This window comes from Peromyscus maniculatus, chromosome 22, assembly GCF_049852395.1.
Source record: "Peromyscus maniculatus bairdii isolate BWxNUB_F1_BW_parent chromosome 22, HU_Pman_BW_mat_3.1, whole genome shotgun sequence".
Classification (NCBI taxonomy): domain Eukaryota; kingdom Metazoa; phylum Chordata; class Mammalia; order Rodentia; family Cricetidae; genus Peromyscus; species Peromyscus maniculatus.
This window is the reverse complement of record NC_134873.1, coordinates 8,237,191-8,262,986: the sequence shown is the minus strand read 5'-3', so window position 1 is coordinate 8,262,986 and position 25,796 is coordinate 8,237,191. Positions and strand designations below refer to the sequence as shown.

The window sequence follows — 25,796 nt, the reverse complement described above, 5'->3', positions numbered from 1 at the left end:
TCACTGCTCAGTCCCCAAGGCATCTGTGCTTGCCGTGGCTTTGGGAACGCTCGCTCCGAGGTCTCCCCACCACCCCAAAAGAATATCAGGGAGTGACAAGGTTTTAAAATTCATTGTTATCACATTTATTTATTAATTTATGGCGTGTGACTTGTGTGTACATCAGAGGAAAACTTGCAGGTGTCTGCTCTCTGCCCCGGGATTGAACCCCTCAGCCCTGGAAGCAAGAGCCTTTTTTTTTTTTAACCGGTCAAGCCCACTCACAGGTTTGGCTTGGTCACAGAGAGGGGTCCCTGGAACCCCCCCCCAAAAAAAGGGCATTATATTTAGCTTGGAGGGAGTCTGCATTGTGGGTCCCCCTGTCCTCTTTCTGACCTGGCAGCCAGCGTGCCGGGTCCCTCAGGAGCTCTGGCTGCCGGTGACGGGGTAGAGCAGGGCTAGATGCTGGGCCCCCTGCACAGGCAGCGGGCGGGCACTGTAATGCAGGACCAGCTCGGGCACGCTGGGGAAGGGCCCACTGTGCTGGCCCAGCACCACCTGGTTCTCCCGGGTCCACGTGAACTTCAGGTGCCTGGAACCCTGGCTGCTCCTGTGGGTCAAGGCAGAGCCTCAGTCCCCCAGACCCACTCGACTCTCCACAGCCACTTTCCCACAAGTGCACGGTGGGTGCTGGGCCTCCAGGGACACCTCTGGCAGCCCCACCCCGCGCCGCTCCCAAGGACGACAGTCTCAGTGACTTCCTGACCTCCATGACTCTGTAATGAATGTATCTTTCCCTTTGAAGCTCAGTTCTGGACCAGTGAGAGGGACCAGAGAGTAAAGGCGCTTGTAGCCAAGCTTGCTGAGTTGAGTTCGATTCCCCAGGACCCACGTAGTGGAAGGTGAGAACTGAACCCCCAAAGCTGTCCTCTGACCTCTACACCCACACATGCGCAAAAGTAAATGAAAAAAAATCACAGCACCTGAGAGGCAGAGGCTGGCAGATTGCTACAAATTCAGTACTAGCCTGGTCTACATGGGCCAGGCAAGGCTACATCGTGAGACCTCCTCCTCAAAATAAATACATGTATTTATTTACTCCCAATGCTTGGGAGGCAGAGGCAGGCAGATCTCTGCGTTCTTCCAGGCCAGCCTGGGCTCTGCAGTAAGACTGCTTCCTACCCTGCTCACCCTGGCCCTGATGGCTCCAGCTCAGTCCCAGTGTCACTTCTGTAAAATGTCCTCCCTCACAGCCTCTCATCTTCCACAATCCCATTTTGGAACCTGAGTTCATCTGTGCCCGCGCCCCAGCTCATAAAGGAGACCCTGGAATAAAGGCAGGCGTTCTAACAATGTCGAGGCTAGCTCTAGTCCTATTGCCCCCCTTTAAAACTATCTTTTACACGACTCACTTATTTATATGTGCATTGGGAGGACACATGTGGAAGTCAGAGGACAGCTTGTGGAGGTCATTCACTACTCACACCATATAGGTCCTTGGGATCGAACTCAAGTTCTTTAGGCTTGGTGGCAAGCACCTTTATCCACTGAGCCATCTTGCCAGCCCCTATTTATATTTTAACACGTGTGTATGTGCGTGCGCACAGTACCCATAGTGGCCAGAAGAGGGTGTCATATTCCTTGGGGCTGGAATTACAGGTGGTTGTGAGCCGCTTGATGTAGGGGCTGAACCCAGGTCCTCCCAAAGTACAGCAAGCACTCTTAACCACTGAACTGGCTCGCCAGCACCCCCGGCCCCCTCCCCGCTTTTATTGAGACAATCTCATGTAGTCCAGCATATCCTCAAATTGGATGAGCAGCTGAGGCTGAACTTGAACTCCTGATCCTCCCGCCCCTCATCCCGGTATCCCGGTGCTGGGGCGACAGGTCGTGTGGTGCTATAGTGGACTCACACTTTAGGCATCTTAAGGAACCAGAGCCTCAAACTCTAGTGCTTTCTAGAACATTGTGAGAATCTGCCTTCACACAGACCCTCAGGGCTGCATGTCACGTTTTGGATAGAGCCATTCAAAAGAACCTTGGGCGCTGGTTCCCTGAGCTCCCCGAGGTTTGGATCTCTTGCTAGGCAGGCGTCCAAGCTCGCTCCCTGTAGGGCCCATTTAGCCACTGGCCCAGGTGCCCCAAGCAGCCACCTGAAAGCCCTCCCAGTTTCCAGAAATCCCCACCCACTGGCCTGGAAGCCCCACCCACTGGCCTGGAAGCCCCACCCACAGGCCTGGAAGCTCCACCCACTGGCCCAGGAGCCCTATCAGGGTGCGGCACTGAGGCTGGGTCTCACCTGAGGGACAGGATGCAGTCCTGAGCCCTGGTCTCACTGAGCCGCACTAGGTAGCTGCCTTCCTTGCAGAGGGACAGAAGGTTCTCGGCCTCTGTACGGCTCAGGGGCCCATGAAACCACCTGGGAGAGGGGACAGACACCTTCAGTTGACTTTACACACCTGGGGGCCGAAGGAAGGACCCCAGGGCACAGCCAGACAATTCCCTTGGATATGCTGATTGGGGACCAGCCTGGGGACCCTCACCAAAGAAATGAATGAATGAATGAGTGAGTGAATGAGGCCCCAGCTCCCTTGCAGTTCCTGGGTCCCTGGGGCCACCCCTCCTCCAGCATCTGCACTCACGGCTGCTTCTCCAGGGTCAGGGCTGCGTCCACGCGCTCCGCAGGCTGCGGTCTCCGAGGCTCCTTGCTCGAGCTTGGGGTCCGTTCCCAGTCAGGACCATCAAACTGTACTAGGAGAGGAGGGTGAGAGGTTAAGTCCTGCCTACACAGTGGGCGGGGCAGGAATCAGCCAATGGAACCTCAACTTGGGGCAGCCGATCAGAGCCCAGGACATGGAGGTGGAGTCTAAGGTAGGACAAGATTGACTCAGCAGCTGCGATTGGTCTTTGGGAACGAAGGGCGTGGCCATCCAGAAATCAGACACCATGGAAAGGGCGGGACATTACCCTGACTGGCAAATCAGAGCACAGGGGGTGTGGCCAACAGGAATGGGTTGCAAGTTTGTAATCGTCATCTCCTCAGGGGGTAAAGGTACTTGTGGGTGAGCAGGACTACCTACACAGTGGAAGGGAGCACTTGGTAAAGTCATGGCCCCATCTCTTCTGGACCTGCGTTATTTGATATTCTTTGATATTGACCCTGTTATCCTTTTACTTTATTTAGTGAGGAAATGTCTGACTCCCAGTCTACCACATGACAGCTCCTAAAAACCCCTTGCTGCCTTTCACCGGCTCCCACACAACTGAGTGCGGTCTAGTATTTAGTCTACAATCACCGTTAGGTTGGTTCTATAATGACCACAAGTCCAGTGTGATGACACAGCCATGTCTCTTCCAAGACTACACAGAATGGGGTGGGGGGGGGGAGGGAATTTTCTATGGGGGAGAATTGACATTAGTGAGAACTGAGGCAGTGGAGGGAGGAGGCCTGCGAGGGGCCTGAGCTTGAGCATACCTGCGAAAGCCCTGGAGATGTGATCTTTCTTCCACTCCCAAGGCTGGTCATATTCATCGGCCGGCCTCTCGTCCTCCAGGGGCAGCCGGCTCTGGCCGGAAGACGCTCCATCTTCCGGCTCTGCATTCTGTTCTTCGTAAGGAGTGTCGTAAAGCTGGACAGCTCTGCTCGGCCGTTCTGGGGTGGAGGAGACACTGGTCACCCCGCTCTCCTATGCAGGACCGTGCCCTCATCCCCTGCCTTGTGCACTCACCACTTGAGCTGCTCCGAGCATCATAGGGCTCCATGTACCCATCATCCGGGGCTGGCGGCTGAGGCTGGGCATCGAAAGGGTCCGAGTACTCCGTGTCTGCTTCGGGCTGCTGGGAAAGGCTCAGGCTAGCTCTGGATGCCCCTGTTGTGTGACCCTGTACTCTCTGCCTGCTCTTGCTGGGCTGTTTCACATTTCTCAGAGGTGGGCTGGTTAGGGAGTCCCGGGCACCCTCCTGTGCCTGCCTCCCCAGCGCTGGCTTTATGAGCACACTCAGCTCTTTAAGTGGGTTCTGGGAATTCAAACCCAGTCCCCAGCCCCCTCTTGTATGGTTCTAATGCCAGCCCCTAAGCCCTTAGTAAGGAGATAAGCCTGTTTCACAGGCGAAGAGACAAAAGCAGAGGTTAGGGACCTGGGCAGGGTCACACAGCTGGGGAGTATGAGGCAGGGTTTAATTCGAGTCTGTCTTGTCTCCCTGTGTCCCTTCCTCCTCTCATCCTGCCCCCTTCCAGAGGTTTTGGGGTCAGCAGGATTACAAATTTTTAGGCCAGCTTGGGCTGCACAGAGAACCTGTCTCAAAACCAAACCAAACCAAACCAAACGAGCCATGATTCTCAACCTTCCTGATGCTGCAGCCCTTTAATACAGATCCTCATGCTGTGGTGACCCCCAACCATAGAATTATTTTCATTGCTACTTGATAACTGTAATTTTGCTACTGTTACAATCGTAGGAAACATCTGCGTCTCCCAATGGGCTTAGATGACCCCTGTGAAAGGGATGTTGGACCCAAAGCGGGTTACAACCGGTAGGCTGAGAAACACTTCCATAGAAACTAACTTCGCAGGGCCGAAGCACTGAGGGCAGAGCACTTGCCCAGCATGCACCAGGTCCAGCTTCTATCTCCCACAGCATAAACCTCGAGTGTGACACACGCCTGTCATCCTGTGACACATACTTGGGAAGTAGAGGCAGGAGTCTCAGGAGTTCAAGATCATCGCCAGCTAAGTAGTGAGTTTGAGGCCAGCCTGGGCTACGTTGGACCAAGTCTCACTCAAAGCAAAAACAGCGCCCACCCTTGATCTTTCTGAATGGAGAATGGCTCGAGGGGGATGCTCACTAGCCTAGAAGCTCTAGACTCCTGGGGGGGGGGCGACATGATGTGGAGACCCTGGGGTGATGGGGACGGAGCACCTGTGCTGGCCCCACCACGCACCTCCTCCCCGGGGCTGGCCAGCAGGGCCTTGGCTCTGGCCATGTCCGCAGCCTCCACTTTGATCAGCCGGTGCTTGGGAGAGTCATACTTGGAGTCCCCAGGCCCGGCGGGCTCCGGCTCTGGGCGGCCATCGGCGTCCTCGTAAGGATCCTCGAAGTCCAGGTCCTTCTGCTCTCGATAGGCCCGCAGGATGTCGCTCTCGGTGTAGTCGGGGGTGGGTGGCTGTGGCGGGGGCCTCCGGCCGCCAAAGCTCAGATAGTCCCGGAGCCACTTGGCCATCGGTGTCCCCGAAATAGGCTGGTGTCAGACCAGGCTTTCCATGCGTGTTCCGCAGCTCGTCCTGGGGGGAGGTAGGAGGGGGAGACAAAAGGGATAGGAAGAAGGGAGAGGAGGGAAGAGGGGGAAGAGGAGGGGGAGTGGGCTCAGAGCGGAGGGGACAGCAGTTGGTGACCCCAGCGCTGCAGGAACCGCGCATAGTATGGTGTCAGCGCGGTTGTCTCCAAGAGCTCCACACACAAAGTTGCCAGAGGCTGGGTCACCCGGAGGGTCGTACTCCCGGTGGGCTGCTCTCTGATCCCAAGGATCCAGGTGCCCTGATTCCTTAAATCCCCAATCATTCCCTTAACCCCCTTATCCCTTACCCGGCCCCCATTCCTTAACCTCTTATCCTTTAACCTCCCAGATCCCTTAACCCCCTCATCCATTAATCCCTGATCTCTTAACCTCCCAGATCCCTTGACCCCATCCCCTACTCCTCTATCCCTTAACACCCCATCTCTTAACCCCTTATCCCTTACTCCTCCATCTCTTAACCTTCGGATCCCTTACCCCCCCATCTCTTCACCTCCCCTTCCTTTAACTCCTGGATTCCTTAACCACCCCCGTACCCCTTAACTCTCGGATCCCTCACCCCCACATCTCTTAGCCTCCCGATCCCTTACCGCCGCCATCTCTTAACCCCCGGGTCTCTTACCCACCCCCTGCCCCCACCCCCGCAACCTCTTAACCTCCCCAATCCCTTAACTGTCTACTGCCATCGCCACCGCACAAAGGGACATAAACCCCTGGGTCCCGGTCTGGGCTCTCGGGGCTGTGGGAGGGGCGAGGACACCCGCGTCCCACCGGGTCCCGCCCCCGCCCCAAGGACAGACCTGCAGACCTCAGACCTTCAGCCGCTCCGGGGCGGGGACTGCGGGACCCGGACCCAGGAGGGCCCCGAAGGAAGAGGTCACCGGCGCGGGGATCGAGTTGCCCTTGGGACCAGGGCGGGGAGGGGATTGGGCAGGAGACCGGAGCATCGCGCGGGGTCGCGGCTGGCGGTGGCGCGGGGCGGGAGGCGCCGTCCGTCACTGCCGCGTCCGTCGCTTTGTGGCGGGCGAGGGGGAGGGGCGGGAGGCGGCCGCAGCTGCGGGTCTGCCAGGGGAGGGAGGGGAGCGGCTCGGACCCCAAGGGCTGCAGAGGGGGCTGGGAAGTGGGACCCCAAGGAGGGGAAGTGCGGGGCAGGAGTCAGCCGGAGTCGCCTGAGCCACGGCCACGGGTCTAAGTGCCTTGGTCTTCCCAAACGGTAACGGTGCAGGAAGCATTGACAGAAGAGTTACTGAGGGTGTCATGTAGCCCAGGCTGGTCTCCAACTCATTTGCAGCAAAGGATGACCCGAATCCCTGATCATCCTGCCTCAGCCTCCCAGTGCTAGGGATGACACTAGGAGCGTCGTGCATACTAGGCAAGTACCCAACCCACTGAGATGTTCAGGTCGGGGAGACTGAGGCACAGAGAAGCTATGTGTGTGGGTTGTTATTCGGGCTACCCATCCGTCAGTTTGTGCCTGGACATCTCAAGGGTGGCACTGGTCGTTCACAAAATGTGTTCATCCTCTCATGGACTATGAGCCCTGTTTTCCAGGTGGGGAAATTGAGGCTTACAGCAAGCACAGCATCCGGAGTTGGCTGTCCCCTGACCACTCGCAGCTTGTATCTCGGCCTGCTGAGTCCCCAGGGATCACCAGAACGCGGGCAATCGTCCCATGTGTTGACGCAGGTGGTGGCAGCCAAGGCCATCACAGGCAGATCTCATCCACGGCATGGAGGGGGGCTAACTGCACGTGGCAGGAATGGCAATCAGCAGCCCTGAGGCGGAATCAAACGGTGCTTGACTTCCCCTCGCCTCCAAGCCTCAGGAGGGAGGGGAGCAGGCAGTGTGTGTGTGTGTGTGTGTGTGTGTGTGTGTGTGTGTGTGTGTGTGTGTTGGGGGGAGCAGAGAAAAGAGCCCGGATTTGATTTTCTGATGGAGACGGAGGTCATGGCCACCACCCTGGGATATCCTGCTGCATGAAGATGGGCATAGGCAGCCCCCGAGAATGTGTTCCACTGATCCACGCCCTACTGTTGCACCTTTTAGGAGTACAACCCAAGGGTGGGGGGCGGCTGAGAGGGGAGTTCTGGCCCAATACTGGGGGTTGGGGAAGAGGCTTGGGTCCTGTATCCAGCACCTTAAACCCAAATGAAAACAGAAAGGAGAATACGGGGCACGAGTAGGTTGTACAGTATATTAGAAAAGCCATGTAGTCCCAGAACATTCCACCCCCATGAATCCGTCCTGTCTCTGTAGCAGCTGTTCTGGACATTCTGGTTGGTCGGTCGGTCGGTGACATGCAATGGAGCTGTGTGACTTCCCTCACGCAGCAGCATACAGCAGCGCACTGGGGTCTCCCTGACTGTCCCAAGGCACGGGGTCAGGAGGGGAGGTACACTGGTCCACAGTGGGTCTGGGAGGCTGGTGGCCAATGCCTTTAGTCCACAGAGGGAGACCCACTCAGAAAGTCAAAACCCAAGGAGCCAGGAATGTGTAGGGGACCAAAACGCCCCAGCCCCTAGGGAGGCAGGTCTTGTGTAGTCTGATGGCAGATGCAGGACTTGCCCTGAGAAGCCTCCCATCTGAAAGTGCTGTAGAAAGGTGCTGTGGGCAGGCAACCCACTGCACCCAGCCTGAGGGAGGAGGCGTGCCCCCGCCTTCAGTGGTCCCCAGTCAGGTGGAAGTACACACTTGCTTCCCTGGGCCACAGCCGGGGTGTGTGTGTGTGTGTGTGTGTGTGTGTGTGAGGGTGATGCAAGTCATTGACTTTCAAGGTCCCCAGTCTGGGGGGAGGCCCAGCTGCTTCCCAGTGCTGGAGGCACAATGGCGTCTGGGGCAGAGGACTCGCAGATCCAACTGTACCCCCCCTCCACGCAGCTGAGGTGTCACAGCACAGGGGCCAGGTTTGTGACCAGCAGGCAGGCAGAGGGCCATGGGGGAGCTGGTTGTTATGTCTCTCTGAGCGCTGGGGACAGGTGGTGGGGTCAACTCTATCCTGGTGGCTCCTGTTGCCAGGGGCCCCCAGGGAGCTGATGGAGGAGACAGCAGATTAGACCTGACAGTTCCGAGGACAGGATGACAGCTGCAGAGCTGGGGAAGCCAAGGTGGGGGTGGGGTGGGGAGGGTTCCAACCAAACCCCAGGGTGCCACTGAGGTGCCCCTGTTCTTGTCTAGGGGAGAGGTTCGAGGATTCGGGGTTAGAGCCAAGAATCCCAGGGAAAAGCAGACTCCAACACCAACACTTCAGGCATACGATCAGCTTGGTGGTTCACTGGGGAGGTGGAGGCTAGTTGGGGCTACACGTTCCTGTTTCTCCACCGCCACTGCGGACCAGGCTCCCCGTGTTCTATACAACAGATTCAGCCTCGCCAGTTTTCTTACAGTACCAGAACACAGACCAATGCAGTGCTAAACTGTGAACGAAGGACATGTGCTGAGGGTCCAGGCCCAGGCTGGGTATGTGGCCATAATCCCCGGTGAGTGTTAAGACCTGGTTATACACTCGGGCAGGGTCACTTGCTGGTCCACACGGTTGTCAACTGATCTTCTTCTTTCTCACACAGTATAGTGTTGTGGATGGAGCCCCAGGCCTTGTTGGGAGGTGGTCCCCAGGGACCCTGCTCCTTGTCAGATAGCGTTCAGATTTGTGGCAGGAAGGGATGGGGCCAACACGCTCCCCATAACTCAAGGACTGAAGGAGTGGACCAGGCTGTCCATCCTGGGGCGCCTGGTGCTGAGGGACATTGCCCTTCATCCCTGCCAGGATCCACAGCAGACATTGTCACGAGGTGTTTGCTGAGGGTGTCTTCCTTGTTCCCATCTCTGGTTTCTTGGGTCTGTGATGCCACCGTGGGGGCTCAGCTGTCACTGTCCTCGCTGTCCCCATATGCACCCAGCTGGCTCAGGGAGGAGGCCCTGGGTGTCTGGGGTGCAAGGTTGGCCGCCTTCCTGCTCTCGGGGGTACCTGTGAGGAGGGCAAGTTGATCCAGGGATGCGGGGCAGGGGGTGCGCCTGGGTTGGACGACCTGTGACATGGTCACCCTAATCCTACATTGGGCCAGGGAGAGCCCACCAGGCAGATGAGTATCCACAGGATACAGGGACAGTGTCAAGGGCCAAGGGCCTCCATGACTGAGACCTGCCTGTGGCTGCAGGCAGGGGGTGAGCCTCTCTGAGCTTTAGGATCTGCCTCTGAAAAATGCCAATAGCGGCAGTGACAACTGGGTCAAAGATGTGTCAATCCAAGCTCGTCTCCACATACGGAGGAGCTGTCCAAACTGCAGAGAGGACAGAGGTCGCAGGTCACATGGGCAGCACACCGGCCACAGCTACCTGGTGTCCCTTAAAACTGGTACAGACCAGTCACATGGTGAATTTAGCTATCATGTGACTTTGATTCCAGGCCTTTGCTCCTTTTGTCTTTTTTTTATTCAAGACAGGGTTTCTCTATGTAGCACTGGCTGTCCTGGAACTCGCTCTGTAAGACCAGGCTGGCCTCGAACTCAGAGATCCGCCTGCCTCTGCCCGCTGAGTGCTGGGATTAAAGGCATGCGCCACCACTGCCTGGCTCGCGGCTCGCCGCCCCCCCCCTCCCCCAGAGCTGAGGACCGAACCCAGGGCCTTGTGCTTGCTAGGCAAGCGCTCTACCACTGAGCTAAGTCCCCAGCCCCGAGACAGGGTCCAATGCAGCCCAAGCTGGCCTAAACCCTATGTAGCTGAGGCTGACCCTGAACCCCCATCCTCTTGCCCCCATCTCCTGAGTGCTGGGTGAACCTCTGCCCATCGAGCCCTAGCCCCTCTGGTCACTGCCTGCCCCCCACCCACCTTATGAAACGTCGAGACGGTGCCAGGCACACTGTTACCACCCAGGGCTGCTGAAGGGGACTCACCTGCGGCGGGCATCCGGACCTGCTCTGAGCCCCCATTGGCTTCTGCCTTCACCTTCTTTGGCACAACCAAGCCGGCCAGCTGTGCCTTGCTGCCCACTGCCTCTGCCTTCCTCTTGGCCTTGGGCGCCTGCGGGGAGCATGCACAGCTGTTGCCCTCTGACTTCCCTGACCTGGTCCTTGGGGCCAGTTTGCATATCAAGTCTGCTGCAGCTCTAAACTCCTCTCTGGCTCCCAAGGTCCAGGGCGCTGTCTGAGGACTTCTCACCTGCTGCTCATTCTCATCCTGTGAACTCCTATCCACCCCTCAATACCCACCTCAAGTGTCTTCCCTTGTGTGGTCTCCAGAACTGGAGTACATCCAGGGCCCACAATTGGTTTTCTGACCAGTCTTCCTAGCGCCACCAATAGCTCCTGGCACACAGCAGGTGCCCAGTCTGCAGTGCAAGCTGGCCCTGGCCTCCCCGTGTGCTGACATGGCAGGTGGAGGCCACTGTTATGGGGCTCTGTGGTGTGAAGAGGTGAGGTGTAGTGTGCAGGCCTGTCACCCCAGCCCAGGGGAGGCTGAAGCAGGACTGTGGGTTCAAGGCCAGGATGGGCTGCGGAGTGTGACCTGCTTCAGAGAAAGACAAAAGAAATAGAACCCGAGGAGGTCTGAATTCCACATGGAAAGATCACAGGGGCCTGGGAAGACAGCCCAGCTGGGTAGCACGCCTGCCTGAAGAATGAGGACCAGAGTTCAAGTCTCCAGCACCACAAAGAGCTCCAGCACATGGCTGTAAGCAACCCCAGCACTGATGGGAGATAGGAGTGGAGACAAGAGAACCCTGGGAGTCCGTGAGCCTGGTCCACAAGCTGTCACAAGAAGAGACCCTGTCTCAACGAGGGTGGGAGGGGAGGCCCCATGCCTGAGGCTGTCTGCTAACCTAAAAGCTGAGTGTGTGTACTGGCACTCACATCTGGATGCAGCTGGAAGAGGCTAGAAGGTACCAGAACCTTCAATAGCTGGGGCCGGAGCTGCTGCAAAGTTCTGGATGCGCCCAGGACCCTGATGACTTAGGAACACCCCTTCGTCCTTCACAGCCTGTGAGCGGCTTCTGTACTGGTCACTGTGCTCCCACGTGTGGAAGCCAGAGGCTGACACCTGTCTTCATCCACTGATCCCCTCCGCAGTTTCTGAGGCAGGGTCTCTCAGTGACTTGCAGATCCCACTTACACAACCCAGGGCCCTCCTACCTCCCTGGTGCCAGATCCCAGGCCTGCTTGTCTGGATCTGGCTTTATTGTTTGAAACAGGCTCTTGCCACATACATCAGGCTGACCTCAAACATGAGAGATCCACCTGCCTCTGCTCCCAAGTGCTGGGATTAAAGGCGTGCATCACCCTGACCTGGCTTTTAACGTGGCATTGGATCAAACCCCAGTCCTGTGCTTGTGGGGCAGGCACTTGACTGACTGAGCATCTCTCTGCTCTTGGTGGACTGTTTCACTGGCTACTCCCTCCCTCAGGCTCAGAAGCAGGAAGCAGAGCGTTGAAGCCCACTGTGGGCTGTCTGTCCTGTCGTGGAACAGTAGTCCCGCTGCCCATGGCTTCTCCTGTGGCCGCTCAGCCTGGGCACCCACACGCCACACTCTGGCCCTACCCACCTCGTCCAGGATGGCTGTGGGGTTGGGTCTTGCTGTTGCCCATGGTCGGGAAGGCGGAGCTTCATCTTCTGAGTCAGAATCCTCCAGAAGCCTGCGGTGGCGAGCCTCCTCCAGCAAGGCCCTGTGGGATGGACACAGTGAGGACCTACTGCAGGTGTAGTCCCCAGGGGTCTCTGCTGCAGCAGTGAGGGGCCACTGCCTCTTCTGCTCTCAGAGGCCTAGGAACATGAGAGCAGGGGGTGATGCCAACAGTTCTGAGGGCAGTGGCTCTGGGCTGAGGATTTGGCTGGCACACTCGAGGCCCTGGGTCCATACCCAGCACCACAAAAATAAGTAAGTATATAGAAGCTGAGTGCAGAGGCACATGCCTACCACCCCAGCTCTGGGGAGGTGGATGAAGGAGGGTCAGCAGTTCAAGGCCATCCTTGGCTACTTAGTGATTTTGAGGCCAGCCTGGACTACAAGAGACGCCGTCTCAAACAACAAACCCACAGCTGTAGGATTGAAAGCCAGTGATGGCCATGCAGCACTGGATCCCAAAGGTCCTAGCAGCTGGGTCTCAGCTGGGTCTGAGCTGAGGGGAGGGCAGCCATGGAAAGATCCAGAGGGCTGGGCTGCTCACGCGGTCTCGCGCTCGTCTTCCTCCTCCTGCTGCTGTCGCCGCTGCTCCTGTGACAAGCGGTGCTGCAGCAGCATGGCCTCGAAGTCCACGTGCGCCTGCCGCTGGTTCAGGTCCTTCAGCTCCTGCAGGTTCTCCAGCACCTCCATCTCCAGCTTCGAGTCCTTCGTGCGGTTCTCTAGGACCTGGGGTGCAGAGGCGGGTGAGGGGGCATGGGGTAGGGGTGGGAGAGGGATAGGGGCAGGTGAGGGGCATGTGGGACCACCACGTGAGGGGTGTAGGGGTGGGAGAAGGGGAGGGCCCGGGGAGGGGTACCGGGTGCTATGGCCTAGGGCTCACCTTCATGGGGTTGTTCAGCTCCTCATCCTCCCGCTCCTTCTGCACACGCTTCTCCTCCTCCTCCAGGAGCTTCTCGGCCTGGAAGTTGCGCGTGGCCCCGTGCTCCATGGTGTAGTCCGTGTTCTCCGGGTCTGTCTGCGAGCAGAGGGAGGGTCAGCCGTCACTGACGGCTCAGGCAGTGGCCTGTGCCCCTGTGCGTTTCTCCATTCCCTCTGGCAGTCTCTTTTCTTTGCTTACTCTTTGGTGGCTGTGGCCTTCCCCCTAAAGCCACACCCTGTGGAACATTCTGTGGCCATAACGAAGATCACCTGAATCCTGGCCGAGGCTCCCATCCCCTCAGTCCCAGTTACTCTGAGTCTCCGGACCTACACTTTCAGGCTCCCGGCTGTGCCTCATCTTCTTGCTTATAAACTACAGAGACGACGCAATGTGGGGTGCGTGTCTGGGAGGTGGAAGCAGGGAGCTATAGAGTGAATGAGGCTAGCTTGGGCTACTGAGAACCTTGCTCAAAAAATAAGGGTATGAGGAGATGGCTCAGGGGTTAGAGCACTGGCTGCTCTTGCAGAGGTCTGGGTTCAGTTCCCAGCACCCACATGGCGGCCCATGACCACCTGTAACCCCAGTCCCAGGCAACCCAACACCCCTTCTGGCCTTCGAGGGCACCAGACACACAGACATTCCAGAGATACACACGTGAAATAAAAATATAACTTCTGCAAGCTTATGCTTTGTTCACTTGAATCAAATCTTCTTTTGAATTCACACGAAAAAAGCGTACAGTGAAAAATACACCACCAACAACCAAACAAACCCACAGCCTCTAACAGTGCAGACCTGAGAAGAGAATTTCCCTTCTCCTGTCTTTCCCTGAATTATCAGGTTTTTTGCCAAGTGCCTGTGAAGCCCTGGCTTCCATCCCAAAAAACACAAAAGAACAAAAGAACATCATGATTTTAGCCAGATGTGGCTGTCATCCCAGCACCAGAGGTGGAGGCAGGGGGATCATGGTCACCTCGGTTACACAGGAGTTTGAGGCCAGCCTGTGCTAAATGAAATAGCAAATGAGGCCCCAGCACAGCACCGTCTCTCCTGGCCTTGCAGTACGCCACGGCCGGCACCCGTGCACCCCCGCAGTACGCCACGGCCGGCACCCGTGCACCCCCGCAGTACGCCACGGCCGGCACCCGTGCATCCAATCCTACACCCGCCCACACACAGGTGGACAGGCTTTTCTGTGTGTGGGTCCTGCTGTGAGTACCTCCGCTCTGTACCTTCGTGGGGTGTCCTCAGAGGGAAAGGTTGTGAATGAATGAAGGCAGCCCCTACCTTGAAGGTGATCTCGGCCAAGCAGCGTGTGCACTTGATATAGAAGCGGAAGATGGGCAGGCCCAGGTAGGCCTCGTTCTGGACCGTTTCCTTGCGGGCATTGAACTTCTTCCCCTTGTAGATGTATTCTCCACATGTCTTACACCTGCAGCCAGGGCAGACACACGAGCGTCTCTGCACTCTGCCCCAACAGCCGGCGGCAGCATTTGCAACTCCACGGGCAGGGAGGACAGTCCTGCCTAGGTGTGTGGGGCTCCAGGGGACTGCAGGGTCCTATACCCTGGCCCCTCTTCCCTTCCTGCTGTGCCTACAAACACTTCTGTCTTGGCCTTTGTTCTGCAGATCCCACAGCCTGAGATTCTAACACTTCCCTGGCTGTCCAGCTGGCAGACCACTTGCCCTGCCTCATGTGTCCTTCTGTGACTACCAGAGGATGGGCATCATTCCCACTCCCCACTAGCCTGTGAGCATCACGAGGCTGGAGGCCTTGTCCTGGACCAACAGCAGGCACCTGACAACTGCCTGCTGGAGCAGTGCAGTGGTTTGAACAGGAATCGCCGCTACAGGGCCATACATCAGGAAGTGGCACGACTTGAAAGGATTCTGAGGTGTGGCCGTGTTGGAGGAAGCATGTCACTGGGGGTGGGCTGTGAGGTTTCAAGAGCCCGTGGCAGGCCCAGTGCTTTTCTCTCTCTCTGCCTATGGGTCAGGATGTAGCTTCCAAATCCTCCTCCAGCACCGTGCCTGCCGTGCCTGCCACCACGCTCCCCGCCGTGACAATGGACTAAGGCTCTGAAATTGTAAGCGAGCACCAATTAAATGCTTTCTCTTCTAAGAGTTCCCATGTTCACAGCGACTAAGACAAATGAAAGAATGAAGATGATATACCCCAACCGGTCAACACGGACGGCCTCTCCATCCTCAGTGACCAGAAGGAGTCATGATGAGTCATGATTTCCACATGAAATCAAGTGTGAATGGTGGTTAGATTCCAAGCAGGAGAAACCCAGGAAAGGAGGGGAGGGGTGAGATGAAGGTCTAGGGGGAGGCTGGCGCCTGTCTAGGTTGAGACCGGAGCTGGGGTCTGTGAGGAGGAAGAAAACCCCAGACATGAGAACTGCAGGCAGAGGCCATGGCTGGTACGAGGACCCTGCAGGGCCACGTGTTACTCTGTTGTGCACGGAGGCCTTCTGATGGGGCCTGGGGACGCCATGGGGATAAGGACTTCGTTCTTGTTTGCTCTTTCTCCAGACTCCTGGCCTCACACCTCTGGGGATTCACCTCATGTTGAAGGGAGCCATCAGCCGAACCACATACTGCCGGTCCTTGGGGAGCTTGAGTTTCGGGATCTTTGATGGGTCGAAGTCAGGTGGGTAGTATTTCTGCAGGGAAAGGAGATGCTGTGGTTTTTCCGCTACTCAGGTCCCACATGGGCAAAAATGGGGTCTGGGAGCCATGTCAGGGGACCCAAGATACCCCAGTTTTAGGGATCTGCCCAGGATTCATCCTGTTCCTTCCTTCCCAGTCATGGGCTGTTTGAAAAACAGCCATGAGAAGAGAAGCTGGGACAGGGAGGAGAGTGCACAAGCTTTCAGAACTTTCTCCTAGACAATCATAGGGTGTGTGCATGGTGCTCCCATGTGCTGTCACATGCCTTCCAGAGAAGGTTCTAGAGGCCCAGGATTTGCAGTGGGGGTGGGCTCCTTTTGCCCAGTACATGATAAGACTCCAGATGTTCATGAGATAACTGGGGACCAGGCACTGTTAATGATGATGGTCTAGCCTGGACTAGGGAACCACACAAGAGACCATCCCAGGGTAAAATCTGGCCAGTGGATCTTTTCTCTGTGTGCTTGGGAGGCTCAAGTGAGCCACACAGGCAAAGCCACTCTGGGATCATGCCATCAGGCACACCAGCCATCCCAGCACCTGGGAGCGTGAGACAGGAGTGAGGGGGATGAAGAACAACAAACTCCCGTGCAAAAAAGAAACTGTGAGGACCGCCAGGAAGGAGGCACTCTTGGACACTTGCTGGCAGCCATTCCCACGGGGAAGGGAGCCGTCTCCCTTGCTTGCAGAAAGCTTTGCCAGGACTTCAGTGGGACCCTGGCATGGTGGTATACACCTGTCGACCCAGCACAGGATGATGCAGGAGAATTATGAGTTTGCAGTCAGGCTGGGCGCTGTACGCATGTGGTGCACAGATAGACATGCCGGCAAAATAAATAAATAACAAACAAATCAATCTTTAAAAAATGAATATGGCCCAGTGAAAGGGTGCATGCCTTTAATACTAGCAATTGGGAGGCTCATATAGGTGGGTATGAACCGGAGGCCATTCTGGGCGACACAGTGAGACCCTGGCTCAAAACAAACACAAAAAATCCAGGAAATGGCCGGGCGGTGCACGCCTTTAATCCCAGCACTCGAGAGGCAGAGCCAGGCGGATCTCTGTGAGTTCGAGGCCAGCCTGGTCTACAGAGTGAGATCCAGGAAAGGCAACAAAACTACACAGAGAAACCCTGTCTCAAAACAAACAAACAAACAATCCAGGAAATGGAGAGTAAAGTTCTTCAAGAGAGGGAACTGAGTCCCTGCGTCCCAGTCTGATATCTGCTTAACAAAAACCGGGTGCAACGCCCCAGAAAAAGCGACTGGATAGCTTCCTTTAGAAAAACCAATCGGACAAAATGATAAATACTCCGCTGCCTGGTGATGATTGTCTTCTAAGCCGGAAAGGAAACAGGCTAACACCGCCCCTAAGCAATGTGATTGGCACGAGCTTGGGAAGCTCCGCCCCACGGAAAGCCTTTTTTTTGGGGGGGGGATTCCAAAGAAAAAACCGGAAGGAAGCGAGACTCTCCCAGAGCCCTCTGACGTCCCGCTCTCGACAGAAACTTCTAGACTCTGAGCACTTACGTTTAGAACTTTCCGTTCCGACATCTTCGCTTCCTCTCAGTCGCACAAGAGAGGGAAGCCGTTCGCCTTGGTCCTCTTGCGGCGTCCGACCAGGCGCCGAGGTTCTCTGGACGTCACTTCCTTGGCTGTCGTATAGGATGTAGCTCACAGCCTTTAGCCTTCTCATTGGCTGCACTCGCTGTCGATCAATGTCGCGAGTGTGCTTTCGTTCCCTTCCTGAATGCCTGTAGGTGAGGCAGTAAATAAAGGTTCCGGGAGCATCCTGATCGCGTATGTGCACGTCCGCCTCGCTGGAAAGCGCGGAGAAAGCTACCTGGAGTCTATGAGGTTTTGTTCCGCACCGCTGCTCTATTGATAGTGTTTGTTTTTGAGTCAGGGTCTCACTGTATGCCCTGGCTGTCCTGAAACTCACCACGTAGCCCAGGGCAGTGTTTGTTTTTGAGTCAGGGTCTCACTGTATGCCCTGGCTGTCCTGAAACTCACCACGTAACCCAGGCTGGTCCCGAACACACAGAGATCCTCCTGTCTCTGCCTTCCCAATGCTGAGATGAAAGAAGTGGCTGCCCTGGCCCCGCTCTGTTGTTTCTTTGTCTGTTCGTTTCTGATGCTGGGTATCGAACCCAGGGTCTTTGCACTTGCCAGGCAGGCATTCTATCACTGAGCTACTACTACCCAGCCCTCTAATCTTTTGAGACAGCCTCTCCCTAAAATGCCCAGAGGGAGCTCTCTGTAGCCCAGGTTGGCCTTATTTTTGCAGCAATCTTACTGCAAGTCACTTGAGTAGCTGGAAATCAGTGGTCTGCCTGATTTTCATTATGTTTTGTTGTTTTTTATTTATTTATTTTTTATTTTTTTTCTCTTTTGTTAGACAGGAACTCACCATATAGTTGAGGCTGTCCTTGAAATCTCAGTAATCCACCTGCCTCTGCCTCCCGAGTGCTGGGATTAAAGGCGTGCGCCACCACCGCCAGGTTAAGATGGTTTTTACATTTGCTTGTTTATTATTTATGCATACAAACTATGGCAAGCTGCTGTCATTGAGCCCCGCCCCCAGCCCTTCACCTGGCGATCCAGGGAGGGGCTCCCCCTTGAGCCACGCCCCCGACTCTCCTCATCCTCCTTCTCTTCTTTTTGAGGCAGGGTCTCCAGGCTGGTCTTTACCTTCCCACCATTCTTTTCCTCTCTCCTCATTTCGACCAGGCTGGTCTGCATCCTGTTTGGCTCTCAGTTGGGGGAAACAGTTGTGTGTCCGTCCGTCCCCCCCCCCCCCCCCGCATTCACTTACTGACCACTCTCCTACCTGTTTTCTTTTGCATGACCGGTGATGGGAACCCGGGCCTTACACTTTGCTTTATCCCCTCCCCTCCCCGATCTTTCCACCTTTAGGCATTGTACCACGTGGGATTCCTTCTGGGTCTTCCCAGGCTCCTGAACCTTGAACCACATCAACTTCTTTTCGTCATAAAGGTCTTGTTTGGGGGTCGTGGGCACTCCAACACAGACAACCCCCCATGTCTCTCACTCAGCGGACTAGATGGACAAAGGGCTGGAGAGGTGGCTCAGTGCTCAAGAGCCCAAGGCCTGCCGACCAAGCCGCCACACTGTGCTCCTGTAACTCCGGCTCAGGGCTCTGTCGCCCTCTGCTGGCCGCTGTACTTGATGGGTTTCATGATTTGGTTCACAATCTGTAACCTGTAACTCCAGCTCCAGGAGATCTGACACCCTGTCTGGCCTCCACTGGGTGCCTGCACCCGTGTGCTTCTACATACAGACCAATACATACACATACATGTAAAACAAAGTAAATCTTGAAGTACAAGATTTATGGACACTGTAATACCACCGCATGCACATATTTGATAATAAAATTTAAATTTCAAAAAAGACAATTTTAATAATAATTCTTGTCTGGCGGTGGAGGCGTAAGTCTTTAATCCCAGCCCTCGGGAGGCAGAGACAGAGGATGTCTATGAGTTCGAGGCCAGCCTGGTCTAGGACTGCCAGGAACACACAAAGAAGTCCTGCCTGGAACATCCCTCCCCCACAATAATGATAATAATTTTGTTTTGAGACAGGGTTTCTCTGTGTACCCTTGGCTGACCTGGAACTCGCTCTGTAGGCCAGATTGGCCTCTAGTTCATAGAGATCCACCTGCCTCTGCCTCCCGAGTGCTCTCCCCAGTGCTTGGATTAAAAGTGTGTACCCCACTAACCAGCTAATAATTCTTATTTAATTAAAATTTCTAATCAGATCACATTTGCATTTCATAAAGTCCAGCACTTATAGAAGGAAAAATACCATCCCCACAGGTTTGGAAATCGAGGTCCAGAGAGGTCAAGTCAGTTGTTCAATGCTGCCAAACATCCCAGCACGTGCAGTCAGGACTCGAACCCAGGCCAGGCCAACCAGTCACTTTGATGTAGACGACATCAGGGTCTGCTATCAAGGATCCAGTCCCTCTTCAGGGATTAAGGGGCGTCCTCTCCGCTTGCCCGGGGAGGCTCCAGTCACTTGGTTTCCCATAGTCCATGAGGTCCTGGGCTGACACCTGGACAAAGTACTTGGCATGGGGCTGCGCAGCCCTCAGGGTGAAGGTCGTGGCTTCAATGGGTCCCACCTGCAGGGAGAGAGGTGTTGGTGGGTAGGACCACCATGCACTGGGAGCTAGGTAGCCCATTTGCTGGGTAAAGTGCCTGCTGTGAGTTCAAAACCCCCAGCACTCTGCAAGGCAGCTGTAGAATCACGTGACATCAGCGCTCCCACAGAGAGGCCAGAGGTGGAGACCTAAGGATGCCCAGGAGAATCTTGCCTCATCCTCTCCTAGCCCCCTCTCACCTGGCGGAAGTGAGAGGCTCCGTGGCGCCGGTAGCGGATGCGGTACTTGAGAGAAAAGATGTCCGGGAAAGGCCAGGAGGCAGGGGGATGCCAGAGCATCTGCAGCCGCTTCCCCGCTGCGCGTAGGCGCACGCCTTCCGGGGGATCAGGCTTGACTGTGGGGATCAGGGAGCCTGGTCAGGAGCGGCTCAGCTGGTTTACCCATCAGGCACTGATTCCTGACTTCATTCATTCATACATTCGCTTGCCTTCAGCCACCATTCATGCATTTGCTCTGTTTATTTACTCATCCATTCATATCATCAGTTCATTCCTTCGCTTGTTCATTTAACTATTCACTAATTCCTTAACTTAGTCACCAGCTCACTCACACATTAATGTATTGTTTGATTCACATGCAGATCTATTCACTGATTCATTAACTCTTTCAATGTAATGGATTCATTCATTGAATCTATTAGTTTCTTCACTTATCCATTTGTATACACATTCATTCATGCTTTTATTGCACCATTAAGTCATTCAGGTATTCATTTCCTCACTCATTAGGTCCTTCACTCATTCACTGTATCATTCATGAATTTATTCATTCACTCATTCATTAAGTCATTCATGCTTTCATTATGCACTCATGTCAGTCATGCATTCATTCATTCACCCATCTGCTCAAGGAGCAAGCATTTGTTGAATTGCCATCATCACTGCTGACGAAAGTCATGACAACGAGAAAATTTCAGAGTGAAAGTCCCTAACGGGCTGAAGGGCTTTTCTGAGACACCATTCTGATAGCACAAGACTGTGCTGGAGGACATTGGTGCATCCTCAGAGAGTTTTGCATTTCTCTGTCTGCCTCTAGAACACTGCTTCATGCCAACACAAGGCCTACACCATAAGCCATCTCCCTACCCTTCCCTGACCCTCATCACCCACTATTCTCCTTCTGTCTTTGGATTCCCCTGTCCTGGACACCACGCTGCCTGGTTTGTGTCTGGGTTGCTCACTGAGCACTGTGTCCTCAAGGTCCCTCCTCACTTCTTCAGGGCTGAGTGGTGTCCCCAGTGTAGACAGATGGACATTGTGTGTCCATCCATCCACAGGAAGACCCGTGGCACAGGCTGCCCCCTTCTGGATGCTGTGAATAAGGTTGCCATGGATTTGTAGGGCTGAACATTTTTATTTCTGTTGAGCAGACACCTGGGAGTGGAGATCATGTGGAGACGCCATGTTTAACCCTTTGAGGGTGGTGTAGTCTTTCACTGAACTTCACTGCTCTCTCTCTTTCTCTCTCTCCTTAGTGACAGGATCTTGGGTTCTTGACCCCGACTTACCTCAAACTCACTCTGTAGACCAGGATGGCCTTAAACTCTGAGAGATCTGCCTACCTTTGGGATTAAAGCCCTGTATGCCACCCCGGCTTTAGTCCTCTCTTAACCATGATTGTCACTCATGTTTAACAATATACTTTTTTTGGGGGGAGGGGGACTTCATTGAGGAGCTGACTTGCCATCAGAGACGTAATAAAGTCAAGGAAGGAAGCCATGTAACACCCCAGGCAGGCTGGAGCCTGGGGTGTGGGGAAGTAACAGGAGGCAAGTGAGGCTGGAAGAGAGCCTTAGGAGAGAGGCTGCAGGGACTGGCAGGACTGCCCTGCCCCCCCCCCCCCCCCCCCGCGGTGTAGGCTGGGGACTGGGAGGCGCGGGAAGGACCGACACTCACTGATCTGCTCAGCCACAAAGGCCAGGAGGCTGCTGCTGGCGCCGCTGGGGTGCACCGCCGTGACATTTAACACGTAGGGCACCATGGAGAACAGGTGCACGTGGGGGATGGTGCACCGAGTGGCCTGGGGGTTCGGCTGTAGGCAGGACTGGCTCTGCTGCTGGGCGGCCACGCCTAGCCTGCGTGGGAAGCACCGTGGGGGTCACCAAGGGCACTGGGTGTTCACATGGGCCCAGTCCACCCACAGCTGACCGTGGGACCTGGACACAAACAGGGGACACCGGGTGTGTGGATTCTGAAGAACTCCCTAGATTACCGACACCCCACACTCGTTCTGTTATTTTGGAAACGGGAGAACCCTGTGCGTCTCAGGCTGCCTCCGACCCTGAGTGGAGCAGGACAATGGAATCTCTTGGTTCCCCACTTCATCCTGGCCCCTCTCCATTCTCTGACCTGTAAGTGGCGACGAAGGACGTGGCCATCGTGGAGTTGGGAGCCCCTAGCGGCGTCCAGGAGCAGTCCACAGCCACGGGGTACCGAGAGGCACGGCATCGGACCCTGGGCTGGCTCAGAGCAGCTAGGGCGGGAGAGACAGGAGCATGAGCTTCCAGGAGCCTAGCAGGTCTCTGTCAGACATGGAAGCGTGAGCTCCCACGCCTACTACAACCCCCCACCCCAGGGCCTCAACTGATCCATTGTCTAGATAAGAAAAGTTTTTTTTCTTCCTCTTTCTTCCTTTTTCTTTTTTAAAACGTTTTTAAGGAGGATCTCATGTAGCTGGCTGACCTTCAACTCACTGTGTAACTGCGCATGACCTTGAACTCCTAAGCTTCCTAACTCAACCTCCTGAGGGCTACATGACAGATGTGCACCATCATACCCAGCATTGCCTAGCATTTCTGATCCACAGTTGAGTCACAAAGGTGAAACTTGGGGATTGCTGAGAGTCAACTGTCTATCTCCACAAACCTCTAAGCTCAAAGGTACCTCTGCCTGGATAAATGAGGCTTTGCCCCTCTGGGTCTCAGTTTCCCCATCCCTATCCCAGAATGGGAACAGGTCCCACCGGTATAGGTAGGTGTGAGATCCTACCCAACTCCAGATATGTCCTGAGACTGAGTAAAGGGCTGGTCCCCAAGGCCCAGGTGCCCTGTCCCCAGAGTGCCCACCTACCTGTCCCTGCATTGCCCGGGGAGCAGCTTGCCCAGAGGGTGAGTGACAGGAGGAGCCGCTGGGACATGCCTGTGCTCTGTTCTCTAGGGTTGAGGACAGGGGCAAAGACTAGGAAGCTCAAGGGGAGCCTGGCCCTGGGTGAGGACCTGCCCAGCGGGGCTCCGTTGTCCAGAAGACAGCTGCGATGGTGAAGGGAGCCCAGGCTCTGTCAGCAGCTGCCTGGTGTGTGAGTGTGGAAGGCCTTGAGGTGGGGCAGGGGGAGGGCCCCAAAAGGGAGAAGTCACTGGGTGGCCTTACTTCCTGCTGATGGGGAAGCCCCAGGGAGGTGGGTGAGGCAGAGGACAGATGTGGGAGAGGAGGGGAGCAAGAAAGAGAGAGACAGAGAAAGAGGGACAGAGAGAGACAGGGGACACTCCCAGAGACTGGTCCCAGTGCAGGGTGGTGGCCCTGTCACCACCCACATCTCCCCAAAACTGTGTCAGGGCCCAGATAACAGAGAGCAACTGCCACCCAGGTAGTCCCCAGCCTCAGGGGCACTCTGAACTGTGCAGGACACCTGCTCAGAACACCCAAGGGAACCCCCGGGACAGACTGGAGTCCTGGGAAACTCCAGGCCACACCCCTCTCTTCAGCACCAAGAGAGCCCAGAGCCTCCTGGGGATTTGGGGGATTTGCCCAGAAATGGGGAGAGACAGGAGCAGGGGCCCTGCCAGGAAAGAAGACAAATGGAAAGTCAGGCATGATATGGCAATCTGTCCTCCCAGCACGTGGGAAGCGGAGACAGGGACATCTGTGACTCTAACTCCAGCCTGAGAGACACAGGGAGACCCTCATCTCAAAAGAAAAAACAGAAAATAACATTAGGGCATAGGGTCCTGAATTTAATTTACTTACACACACACACACACACACACACACACACACACACACACACACACACACAGCCAAACAATAACAACAACAACAAAATGAAACAAAACAAAACCCGCCAAGATGAACTAAGTATTGAAATGATGAAGAACAAGAGAATCCAGCCTGTCAGGGGTTGCAGAGTGATGGGAATCAGAGTCCCAGAGTGTAGGGGGCCATGTGTGCTGGGGTCAGCTGGGCACCATCGGTAAGTGTACCGGCCGGTTTCATGTCAATTAACACAAGCTAGAGTCATCAGAGAGGAAGGAGCCTCAGCTGAGGAAATGCTTCCACGAGATCTGGCTGTAAGGCATTCTCTCAATTAGTGATCAGTTAGGGAGGGTCCAGTCCACTGTGGGTGGTGCCTTCCTTGGGTAGTGTGTTTGGGGTCTATAAGGAAGCAGGCTGAGCCAGCCATGGGGAGCAAGCCAGTAAGCAGCACCCTCCCTGACCTCTGCATCAGCACTTGCTTCCTGGGTCCTGTCCTGTGGGAGTTCCTGTTCTGACTTCCTGCAGTGGTAGAGTATGATCTGGAAGTGTAAGCCAATTTATCCCTATTCTCCCCAAATTGCTTTTTGGTCATGGTGTTTTGTTGCAGCGATAGAAAGCCTAACAAGGATGAGTTAGGACCGGGATTGTGGGATATTGCCGTGACAAACCTGTCAGTGTATTTTTTTTGGGGGGGGGGGCTGTGGAACTTTGGAACTAAGAGCTCGGTAGGATGTTCTGTGGGAGCCTGGGAGACAAGAATGTTGAGAGCAGTAGAGAGGTTGGAGGCCTGGCAGTGATGTTTCAGAGAGGAGGACAAAGACTCTATAGGGCCATTTGTTATTTTGAATTAAGACCCTGTAGTTCTGGTTAGCTGGGGTTGAAGAATCAGCTGTGACTAACAAGGGACCAGAACTACTAAAGTGAAACTTTGCTTTGCTGGGATATTTGATGCTGGTCAGCTGGAGCTAAGAAATTATTGGTGACTAAAAAGAGACCTGCATCACTGAGGGGAAATCTTCTGGGAAGTGTTTCCTGAGAGTACAGAGAAGCTGTGTTCCAGAAGCAGCCAAAATGGTACCCTGTGCTGGCAGTCGGCAGAGCTGGAGAAGTGACCCAGCCATTTGGAGAAGTCCAGAAGATCGTGAGTGGATCCCAGATGTTGGACAGTTGGAATTTTGTTTTGCTTTGATTTTATTTTGACTCTGCCCTGATTTCTCCCTCTTGAAGTAAAACAGTATTTTACTGGAGCTCACAGTTGAGAGACTTTGGATTTTAAAGGGACTCAAATTTTAATGTGTTTGAATTTGTAAAGACTGTGGGACTTTTAAAGTTATTTATTTTTAATGTGACATCTGGGGGATGAATAAGAAAGGAGGTATTGTGGCTTTAAAAGTGATGTATTTATGTGTCAGGTTGACAAGGGGTCAGTTGTTCTGCCTGGCCTTGTATGTCAACTTGACACACGCTAGAGTCATCATAGAGGAAGGCGCCTCAATGAGGAAATGGTGAGGAATCGCCTCCATGAGATCCAGCTATAAGGCATTTTCTCAATTAGTGATCAATGGGGGAGGGTCCAGTCCATTGTGGGTGGTGCCATCCCTGGGCTGCTGGCCCTGGATTCTATAAGAAAGCAGGCTGAACAAGCCAGTAAGCAGCACCCTCCATGGCCTCTGAATCAGCTCCTGCCTCCAGGATCCTGCCCTGTGGGAGTTCCTCTTCTGACTCCTCCAATGATGGAGTATGATCTGGAAGTATAAACCAAATAAACCCTTTTCTCCCCAAATTGCTTTTTGGTCATAGTGTTTTGTTGCAGCAATAGAAACCCCAACTAAGACAGCAAGGTCCCTGGCTGGGCCCCCAATGCATGATGAGTCCTGTACATACCCTGGGGTCTGGGAAGGTTGTCCCTGAGGCTTTGGCCTGCAGAAGTGAAGGATGGAGACTGAACTGCTGAGCTGTGTCCTCAGTGGCCCTGAGCCTGCATCTGCTGCATCTGCAGGATCTAGCTGAGAATGCACTGCACGTCCTTATCCCTGAGGTAAGATGGTACTGGACACAGGCAGAGCTGAGAGAATGAGAGCAGAGAGAGAAGGGAGAAAGAGAAGGAGATGCTTAGGGCCAGTCAGCCAGCCACCAGCCTGCCAGCCACCAGGCTACCAGCCACCG

The 25,796-nt window shown here is 55.0% G+C and overlaps 3 protein-coding genes and 1 long non-coding RNA gene across 10 annotated transcripts; 1 reads left to right on the top strand and 3 right to left on the bottom strand.

Moving 5' to 3' along the window:
• Positions 1-101: 101 nt before the first annotated feature.
• Shd (Src homology 2 domain containing transforming protein D) lies at positions 102-8,370 on the bottom strand. Of its 6 annotated transcripts, none has more exons than XM_076559743.1 (7): positions 6,843-8,370; positions 4,921-5,260; positions 3,708-3,816; positions 3,455-3,631; positions 2,622-2,730; positions 2,279-2,398; positions 102-589 (listed from the first exon to the last, which is right to left on the bottom strand). In XM_076559743.1, the coding sequence occupies exons 2-7, from the start codon at positions 5,197-5,199 to the stop codon at positions 400-402; spliced, it is 984 nt and encodes a 327-aa protein (XP_076415858.1). In that variant the 5' UTR covers positions 5,200-5,260; positions 6,843-8,370; the 3' UTR covers positions 102-399. The 6 variants fall into 6 exon arrangements, with proteins under 6 accessions (XP_076415858.1, XP_015856288.2, XP_076415857.1 ...); XM_016000802.3 differs by lacking the exon at positions 6,843-8,370 and adding an exon at positions 6,072-6,296; XM_076559742.1 differs by lacking the exon at positions 6,843-8,370 and adding an exon at positions 6,080-6,296.
• A 143-nt stretch (positions 8,371-8,513) lies between these two features.
• Yju2 (YJU2 splicing factor homolog) lies at positions 8,514-18,453 on the bottom strand. 2 transcript variants are annotated; one of them, XM_076559746.1, is made up of 9 exons: positions 18,307-18,453; positions 17,007-17,230; positions 15,369-15,469; positions 14,088-14,232; positions 12,762-12,896; positions 12,426-12,607; positions 11,804-11,924; positions 10,161-10,287; positions 8,514-9,235 (listed from the first exon to the last, which is right to left on the bottom strand). In XM_076559746.1, exons 2-9 carry the CDS (start codon positions 17,028-17,030, stop codon positions 9,129-9,131), a joined length of 942 nt encoding a protein of 313 aa, XP_076415861.1. In that variant the 5' UTR covers positions 17,031-17,230; positions 18,307-18,453; the 3' UTR covers positions 8,514-9,128. The 2 variants fall into 2 exon arrangements, with proteins under 2 accessions (XP_076415861.1, XP_006982290.2); XM_006982228.4 differs by lacking the exon at positions 18,307-18,453 and having other exon boundaries at positions 17,007-17,493.
• A 3-nt stretch (positions 18,454-18,456) lies between these two features.
• On the bottom strand, positions 18,457-22,975 carry Ebi3 (Epstein-Barr virus induced 3). The gene is made up of 5 exons (XM_006982300.4): positions 22,731-22,975; positions 22,011-22,134; positions 21,558-21,736; positions 19,842-19,996; positions 18,457-19,623 (listed from the first exon to the last, which is right to left on the bottom strand). Exons 1-5 carry the CDS (start codon positions 22,795-22,797, stop codon positions 19,468-19,470), a joined length of 681 nt encoding a protein of 226 aa, XP_006982362.2. The 5' UTR covers positions 22,798-22,975; the 3' UTR covers positions 18,457-19,467.
• On the top strand, positions 22,037-25,413 carry LOC121824996 (uncharacterized). Its single transcript, XR_006067017.2, has 3 exons — positions 22,037-22,631; positions 22,818-22,952; positions 24,590-25,413. It is a non-coding gene; the product is annotated as an uncharacterized LOC121824996 (long non-coding RNA).
• The last annotated feature ends 383 nt before the right edge of the window (positions 25,414-25,796 follow it).